The sequence below is a fragment of the Hippocampus bargibanti genome, linkage group LG12 (assembly GCF_051943395.1).
Source record: "Hippocampus bargibanti isolate YZ-2025 linkage group LG12, ASM5194339v1, whole genome shotgun sequence".
NCBI lineage: Eukaryota > Metazoa > Chordata > Actinopteri > Syngnathiformes > Syngnathidae > Hippocampus > Hippocampus bargibanti.
Window position 1 is genome coordinate 10,265,001 of NC_142745.1, and position 9,764 is coordinate 10,274,764.

The 9,764-nt window shown below is 43.1% G+C and overlaps 1 protein-coding gene across 1 annotated transcript in view; it reads right to left on the reverse strand.

The window, feature by feature from the left end:
- The window catches only part of errfi1a (ERBB receptor feedback inhibitor 1a), a 9,549-nt gene extending 641 nt beyond the window's left edge, over positions 1-8,908 (reverse strand). The window contains exons 1-5 of the mRNA XM_089011067.1: positions 8,720-8,908; positions 4,975-5,178; positions 4,768-4,853; positions 2,788-3,450; positions 1-659 (exon numbers count right to left, since the gene is read on the reverse strand). The exon at positions 1-659 is cut by the window's left edge and continues 641 nt beyond it. Of these exons, the coding sequence (XP_088867193.1) occupies positions 259-659; positions 2,788-3,450; positions 4,768-4,853; positions 4,975-5,126 (1,302 nt within the window). The 5' untranslated portion in view covers positions 5,127-5,178; positions 8,720-8,908 and the 3' untranslated portion in view covers positions 1-258. The remainder of the gene's footprint in view (positions 660-2,787; positions 3,451-4,767; positions 4,854-4,974; positions 5,179-8,719) is intronic.
- Positions 8,909-9,764: the final 856 nt, after the last annotated feature.

Here is a 9,764-nt window from a genome sequence, read left to right on the forward strand (position 1 = left end):
CTGACCTTTTATCCCGTTTGCGATAAAAAGCAGCATTAAAAAAAGCCCCAACCCATCACAGTCAACCATCCGGACGCAAAACACTGAGAGTGAGGTGGTTCAAGACCCGCTTGCACCTTCCGGACTGTAGAATATTTTCAAAGTTGTTCAACGCAAGCGCGTCAGCAGTAACTGGATACAGCGCACTCGTACCCTGTGTCCTTCAATACCTAACAGGCTCAAAACTAAAAGCAGCAGTTTGGAAGGTGGCGAGGATCCTTAAACTAGATCCACGGGTGTTTTCCGCTTGGTGTGGCAGTCCCATTCCGAGTCCGGGCTGTCCAAGGCCTGTAGGAATTTTTCCACGGACTTGGAGTCCACAGAGGTGGGCCGATAAGGCAGAAGGTAGTAATGTGTACTACTGGCCTTTTTCCCCTCATTGTCCACGATGGGCAAGATACACGGCGATCCCTCGCTGTTTTGTCTCTGTAAACCCCGACTGACATATTTAGGGTCCGGTGCAAAGCTTTGGGTGGTGGGCATCATGCCGTTGATGTATGTCGGGAGGGTCTTGGGGCTAGGAGTACGGGAGCTGCCAAAGGCCAAGGGGTCCCTTGGAGGCAGCTTTGGGGGTTTGCCCTCATCGCTGTACGACATCTCTGCTGACCAGCGGCGGGTGTCTACCGGAAAGAGCAAAACATGAATAAGTGATTGTCAGGGGCACCGGATATGTGCGTGATGGTCATTTCCACGAACAACCCAGGCGAAACAGCACCTCCCTGAAGCAGAGTGTGTCTGTCATACTGTATATTGTGTCAGCACACATCCTTGACACCAATTCCGATTTAGACAAGGCTTTGGCTCCATCGTGCCATATTTTTGTGTTTTCAAAACTGCTTATTTATAATTAGGCTTTACACAATTGGGATTTTTTTGGTTGCCGATCAAAAAAGGTTATAGCGGATCACCGATCCCATCACAACACTGTCTATTTAAGAGATTTTTTTACTGGTTATATATTTATTAAAGAATCGACAGCACATTATAATGAACATTTACTTGCAAATATAACAGATTAACTCATACGCTGTCATTCCTGAATTTATTCTGTAATTGAAAAGTGCGATGTTGAGCGCAATTTGTTCGGGTTTTTGTTTTCATTGCGGGAGGGGGGTGCCGATAAAGCGCTGGTCAGACCACTAGCAATGGTTTTTTCCACGAGGGGGCAGCATTTCCTTTTATTTCATGTTAGCGTTTTGTTACAGCTTCAGCTGTTGTTAAAGCGCTATATAATCACTATGTATTGTATTGTATTTTGGACAGCCACCCCCATTTCAAGCTCTGATAACTCCAGACCCATATAACTTCGGAATTAACTCTTTTTTTCTGATGAAAGAAGAGAGTCTAAGGTTCCTAACGCTGTATTGAATGTTTATATAGTCCTCAAACTCAATATTCTGTTGGTCCTGCAATTTGAGTGAAAATGACAAAGACCCTGGCATAGGAATGAACACATTTTTTTACACATTGTCTGGCAGTGAATGAATTAAAGGCATTGGCAGTTGGGATTGATCTTGAACCCTGGTCTGCTTCCTCAAACATTTTTTGTACTTCTGCCTCTCATTGCAAAACAATGCAGTTTGTTCCCCCTCCTCCTTGAACAGTTTGGCCTTTTGCCACATTTCACGCTTCAAAGTTTGGATAAAATCTTCACATCATAGCTGTAACAGAAGTGCGGCCATTTATCAAATTCTGCCTTTCATATGGAAGCTAGGTAGATGGAATATAACCACATCTGTGTCGCTTCCCCAATGCTGACGGGGAATCGCTCACCCAGATCATTACATTAGGTGCATGATACGTGCCGGCGCCTCGTGCGACATACAAAATACCTATAAGGCCACAACAATTGCGCTTATGTATTGAGGAACGATGGCAAAGGGAAGCTGAGGTGACGAAATGGACCAATCACAAACAAATTCACATAGTAGCCAGTGAGTTTGACACAGTCACTTTGTGCACAATGTCGATGCTGAATTGTTATTCTTAGTGAGTAGTGCGGAATAAGCTCAAAAAGTAGGATTGGTAGAAAACTCCTCCCAGCAGCCGAGTCAAGGCATGGAAGCTTGGCAGGGGCACGATGGGCAGTAGAAGTCGGCAAACATGAACAAGAGATCAAAAGTGAGGAAAAAAAGTGCCACTCTTCTGCTCAGTGCAACACTTAAAAATATCGTACATCAAATATGGGAAAACACCTCTCAATTCACGCAATGAAGTACCGTATTTTCCGGTGTATAAGGCGCACCGGAGTAAAAGGCGCACCAGAGTATAAGGCGCATCCCCAATGAATGGTGTATTTTCAAAGTTTTTCCATGTATTAGGGACACCGGACTATAAGGCGCACCTTCAATTAATTAAAAAAGTTCTGAAAAAATATATTAAAACCTAAAAGTTATTAAAATACTATAAGGAACACCACATTATAAGGCACTACAATAGAGGCTGGGGTTATGCACTACTTCTCCTATGGGGGGAAATGGAGTCGGTGACTACTGACAGGAATTCATTTGATGATGCGCTGAGTAAGACATTTCTCGGGGAAAAACATTTATGAAAACATTTATATATTCATATATAAGATTTGAAAAATCATTTTCATTCATTGAAGGTGGGCCTAATATATGAAAAAAAACACCATTCAATGGTGGTGCGCCTTATACTCCGTTGCATCTTATACACCGGAAAATACGGTAACCAAACCAACCTGCAAACACAATCGCAATTTTTACAATAACGCTGAATGAATACCTTTATGAGAGTGTGCAGGATCTGCCGTCTTGGTTGGTCGCGGCGGAATCGGTGGAGGAACCTCAATTTTTGTATCTGTGTTGAAGTATTTGAGACGAGGTCGGCAAGGCTTGTTTAAAGATCCGGCTGGTCCGGAGTGAGAACGATGTACTTTCCTTTGAGGTTTGACCCGCTGCCGTTGGCAGAGCGCTGGTTGTTCCTGATGCCGATGCGCCTGCATTTCATTCTGCTGCGGGGGATGCTGAGATTGGGTTTGCCTCGGACTTAAAGGCCCGTCATAGTAAGCGTGGTTTATCTGTCCGCAGTCCCTTAAGCTTCTCCGATTGGGAAGTACGGTCCGAAAAGGAGAGGGTTTGGAACCCTGATCCGACACCAAGCAGCAGCTCTCGTCCGTGCTGATGAAGAATTCCACCTCGTTGTCCATGGCCTGCCCGGATGAGTTGTCGCTACTCAGCGGGATGGGCGGCAGAGGCTTGGAGCACCTGTTTGGGGTCTGTGGCGGACTGCTGCACCCGTGCAGTGAGAGATGTTCGAATGAGGGGACCACCTGGTCGTCATTGCCCGGACTTGGCGTGGATGGTTCAGTGCTACAGGAGAACGAAAGATGGGAAGGCCGAAACTTCTTGGGAGGTAATTTCAGTATGCTGGAACTATGTTTATGTCCTATACGAAGAGTCACAAAGACATACTGTAGTTAGAACCTTAGTCTTGGAAACAGACACTATGATACAACCTATAAAGTCAATGAACAAAACTTAAAATAATGGTTAATTGGAACCAAAATAAGCTTAAAATTGCCTACATTGAAAATTATAAATATAACATCCAATGATCCTAAACCATTTATTTTTCCACATATTGTTTAATCTGGAAAGAAAAAAATCATAAGAGCTTGGAGAAGAGTGATGTCGCAGGAAAAATAATAATAAGAATACATTGCATTTATAAGCGCGAACAAACCAATAATATAAGACAAAAAAATAGACCATTAACTCATTCACTGCTAGACGATATGCAAAAATGTGTCCACGCAGTGCCAGGGTTTTTGTCGTTGTCACTCAAATTGCAGGAGCCACAGAATATTGATTTTTAGGACTACATAAACATCCAATGCACCGTAAGAAACCTTAGACTCTCTTCTTTCATCAGAAAAAAAAGTTAATTCCTAAATTGTATAGGTCTTGACATATCTGAGCTTGAAATGGGGGCTGCTGTACAAAATGCAATACAATACATGCATATTAATTTATATAGCGCTGTAACAACAGCTGAAGTTGTAACAACGCGCTAACATGGAAAAGGGAAATGCTGCCCCTTGTGGAAGGGAAAAACTGCCAGTAGTCTGACCACCAAAATGGCACTCCACGTCACACTTTTCAATTCCCGAAAAATATAAAATATATTTAAAAAAAAGACTGGATCTCAAGTACACTTTGTGGGAGAGGGAAGGCACTTATATTCAATCTATTTAAGGACTCAAATTTTAAATTAAAATGTATAATTTCATTGAAATCTGAAAGTTTGGTGTTAATTTTTGAATTATTTATTTGAAAGATCTTACAAACAAAAAACAAACAAAAAAACACAGTGACCCACATTCTTAACTGCACACACAAAAACAAAAACTCTTCTCTCATTGTGGTAGTGGTTGTTTAAACACCTTGAGGTGTTTCTCACCAATCATGCCACTAAATAAGGTCACCAAAACATTAAAAGCAAACCTAAACCCACAATCATAATCATCACATTGTTTCATGACAATCTTTCTGATACTGTGGGCATTCTTACCATTGTTTTTGCGCTTAGATCTCATTAGATGGTGCACTTGTACCTATTGTTGCACTCAGTCAATTTCAATGTGCGGAATGTTCCCCCCCCAAAAAAAACAAGTACAGAGAGCCAATGACAGAATAAAAGCAAAGACGGATTTGTTTGACGAGGAAGCAGAAAAGATGCAATTGACAAAGCGTTGACTCTTACTTTCGTAACTTGGCGATGGCGGTGGACTCTTGTGCTGGCCATGAGAGCTGCGATCTGTGTGTTCAGATTTCATTGTGAAGTAGTAGCTGTCAAGGAGAAAAAGCAATTACTACCACCCACTTCAACCACGTAAAATTCCGACCTCCCCCCCCCCATCCCCTCGTCCCCCCACCCCCCACCGTGTGGGAAATCTCCCAGCGTACTCACTTATCCAGGACGTGGGTATAGCTCCACGATGACTTTGATCCAGCCATGCTGTGACAGTAGCTGCCCCGCAGGAAGGGGTGTTCTACGGGAAAAGATGTCTCCTGGGCAGTCAGGCCCACTGTGGACATGCTCCAGGCACACTCGGGTCGCATCAAAGCCAGGAAACTCTCGGATCGTCGGCCCGGCTGGCTGCCACTTTTGTACCTGCAATGGGGCCCCCCCACCCAAGTTCATAAATCAACAAGGAAAACCTTAAATCTGAATGCAAAAGCAGGTGCATTGAACAGCGGGAAAGACATATTTGGAGAGAAAGCACAGCCGCACATCGGAAATATTTAGTAATTTTAACTAGGGCGGTATATGAGTTGACTTGAGCAAAAATCCAGAATAAAAAACAACTTCAGAGGTTGAACAAACGTTCGACATCTGTCATCGCCGTTGACAGATATAACGACTATTTCCTGACCACTATCGCTGCCTGTCATGACTGGAGGGGAGCATTTTAAAAGGAGCTCAGTCCTTCCATCGCTGCAATCCGGCCGGGCCTGAAGTGCACAGGAAGGGGCTCCTCCTGTTACCAGAACGGCACCTGATGTTGCAATAACTCCTCATGTCAAATGACCTGAATGTTTGTGTCATGTCGAGTATGTGTCAGGGCTGAGTAAACTATGTCTACAATATTCAGGGGCAAGGGGACCTAAGCAGAGTGTCCATTTTACCCCCCGTGTCATTTACTGGGGTCACAAATACACCTGAGGGAAAATCCAGATGCGATTTGACCGGATTAACCTGTTTAGTATTTCACAATCTACAGTGGGGGAGAAAAAAAAACACAGAACGCAGCCAATGTCTTTTTGTGAATGTGTTTATACGGAATCACCTGTGCAGTGTCCACAGACAAGCAGTTCTCCTTATAATGCCGGCGTGATGAGTGAGAATAACGCCAGCCCCCCTTGTAAAAACTCATTCCTCGTCTCCCGTGAGGCATATTTATGCGCGGCAATGACAGCTGCTAGGAAACAAAGCCCTAAAACAACAGGAAGCATGGGGGCATCGCTAGGAGCCAAACAGCGGCAGCAAGGCATGCCGTTGCCATCCGCCCCTGGCTGCACCCCAGGTCCGTTGACAAGGTTCAGCAGGCCCAGAGGGGGGAGCAATATGATCCATGATAATGAACCCCAGGGGCTTGTGCTTCCTCTTGCAACAGGTGCAAAGACAGTTCATCCTGGCATTCAACCATGGGAGCACTTACAGGCAGCCGGATTAAAACAAACGACGCATGGCCATGCGGTGTGGAAACACTTCATTTGGATCATTAGGCAAGAGAATGGGGTTAGATATAGAATCTATTTGTGTTCCGCAAGCTACAATTTACAATTCCATATAGCTCCGTCTGATTGGTACACTTCGTGATACCATTGCCCAAGTGATGCCGACATGCGTTTTTCCAAAGTGTATACCATAAGGCTTAAAGTATTTAAACGCCAATTAATTGCTTTTTTTACCTCCCAAAATGCGTTCTAGGCATCCAAAAGCATGACTGTGGGTAGAATCTGTCACTTTCAACCTTGTTGGGGTACTATTAGACACACTGGTATCTTTTTTGCAGGCGAAAATTATACATATCAGAAAGGGGAAAAACACTTCTCAGTACAAGCTATGCAAATATATGTGTGAGTTCTTGTACTCTAAGATGCATTTTTAGCCCAAAAGGTACATGATCAAGATGAGGGATTCAAGAAGTCCATAACTGTTCCTGTTGATAACCCCCTGTACCACATAAAGATTGGAGTTAGAAGTACAAAAATATAGATTTATAATGTACGTTTCATTTGCACACAAATCAAAGTGCTGAGGACAGAGAACAATGAACAGAACAACAATCAAATCAAACCAAGAGGAATGGATCAATAAAAAACAATCGGCACATAAAATCAACCATTAAAAGCATTCCGATCAAGGAAGCATTTCTATCTATTTTAAGAAGAGAGATTTCTCTATCAGTCTTAGTACAACCTCACCGAATCGACCACACAACCAGGCTAATTATCTCCAAAATGCCTTTGCCAATGCCAGAGGAGTACAGTGCAGTGTCAAGGAACATGGGCTAAGGTGTCCTTTTTGATAAAATCCACACTAACATAATCTCATCAAGCCTGACAATTGAAGTCAAACATTTCCTTCCCCAACGCTGTACTCTACTGCATGATACTTTGGTGTTAACATTCCACATTATAAGGCCCGGTGTTAAGAGATACAATTTTTGCAGGACCAAGGGTATGCACAGCGAAGAAACAAGGGTTATAGTCAATAAGCGTAGATTCTAAGAGTCTATATATGTAATGTATTAAATACAAATAGCTATCTAGCTAGCTAGCCAGACAGATAGATAGCTATCTGGCTATCAGATAGATAGCTATCTAACTATCTGGCTATCAGATAGATAGCGAGCTAGCTAGCTAGTCAGACAGACAGATAAAACTAATGTGGCCCTTGATCTATCCTTGTTCTAGGTGAAAATGATGCTACTGCAACACGACAATGCCAATATAGCGATGATACAGCTGTTCTATGAATCCATGGGTTTCGTCTTAAAATCATGCAACTATGGATCAGGCACTAAAATTATTACCACCAAGCACCTCTTTCAGGCTCGTGATCAAGGGTCTTCAAATGTACAGTCAAGAAACAGAAGGTCCTCAGAGTACATTGGCATTTAAGCTGAACATGATTTACACATTGGGGGTCCTTACATGATCACCATAAAACATATTGAGGTTACAAACTGCACACTGTATGCTCGTTTCCGCAGTGACTGCTGAAATTTGCATTTTTTTAATGAACTTTATTGAAGAATACAAATGTTTTTCATGCAAAGATTGACTGTAATTATTCCTTTGCTCCTGTGTAAGCATAGCTTAGTGATGGGATTTGAGCGTTTATATAATTCAGGAAACGGAATACACTAAGCTACTTGTTTCTAACATCCCCGAGCCTAGGCTAAAATGGACAAGTGTATTCCCGATTTGTAACAGTAACAGACACAAAAGCTAGACCCTTTTCCAGGAGTCCAAAAGCATGCCCCATATCCTAAAAGGATCGTGATACCCCTCTTTAGGCAGCTCACGTGACCACAAATCAGGCACGCTATGTCTTGCAAGAAAGAGAGGTTGACAGAGAGAGGGAGTTAACCCCCACCCACACGCATCCACCGCTGCACGACACCCCTGCAGCGGTTTCCGAGCAACCATACCCGCTTTACCTGTGCGGCAAGCACGCAGCAGCGCACACCCCCTCACTTTACAGGATTTAGACAATCGTGGTTAAAAAGACTTTAGCAGCGAGGCTGAGTCACGTCACGCAACACACACAAACGAACAAACGTTTGGCGTCACGCACGAACACTAAGGATGCATAATCGTGTGACATTAAATTGTCATGAAGTATAAACAGCACATGCAAGGATGTTTGCAGCAATGTTTGATGGGCATCAATTGTAAATTAAACAAGTTTATAACGAAAGCACGCTATGTTGTAGGAATATATCTCATATTGTCAACATTGCATTATTTTAAGGTTGTTCAAGTGGCTTGGGCAGACGTTCGGAATTCAATGTTCCCAATTTATTCCCCCGACACATCCCCACAAGCTGCATCACTCGACGACTCCTGACATCAAAACACACATACTCACACGAACATGGGCAGACAAACAAAGTCGCGCGACTCAAAACTGCAGCACTCACCAAGAAAAACTGCTCCAAGATCCCCCACCACGAAAAAAGCGCCCTTTTATAACGCTTCTGTAAAAATCCTTTTCAGGCTCCTAAAATGGCTGCGGTGGGTTTGCAACGTACAGATAAATTTGAAGTTAACATTGGGGAACCAGTATAGGACTATCGACGACTCAACGCTCCCCACCACCCTGAGCAGATTGTGGCACTTTTCGATAAAGTGTTGAATGGGAACAAGCTGGCGTCTTATAGGCTGCCAGGCAGGAGCTCCAGTCAAAGGACGCCCTGGCCCAGCCCACTGTCGCACGCTCACACTTAAAGGCGCACACGCCCTTTTATTGTGTGTATTTGGTTCTCTTTATTTATATGCACACAGCCAGGACGCCAAATTAGTCAAACGAAATATATTGTTGTATTATACGCTATAAAGGCTAGGTAGAGTGGCTAAAAAGTGAAGGCAAGAGTACTGTTAGTTTAGAATACAGTGATACCTCAACTTACGAACTTAATTGGTTTCCAGAAAGTGTGTCTAAGGCGAAAAGTTCGTCTGACAAACATTTATTTCCCATAAGAGACCATTAAAAATGAGAATAAGCCATTCCCAGGTCCCCATAAAACACAATTTTATACTAAATAAGCCTTAAACCTATAATAATAAATTTGCAATTGTATTGTAATTAAAGAAATAAACTGTACAGGATAATAAAGTTGTTTTATTTACCTTTGTGATGGTCGTTGACGTAGTTGCCTCTTGATGATATCCGAGTGAAGTTGCCGTGCTTTCTCGGTGATAATACCCTCACTCACAACGTCCCCTGCTAGCTGCTTTTCGTTAATCCAAATCAACAGAAGTTTTTCAACCTCTTCAATTGCCTAAGACCGTTGCTTAGACAACACAGAAACACCCTTAGCCACATGTAGCAATGGTCGACTTAGCATACTGCTACTGGAACGCTATGTCACACAAAAAATCGTGTTTTTCGATGCTCTCTTTCTGCTCGACCGTAATTTGCTTTTGTGTCCTCTTCGGTTTAACACTCGCCTGTGATGGGGTCTT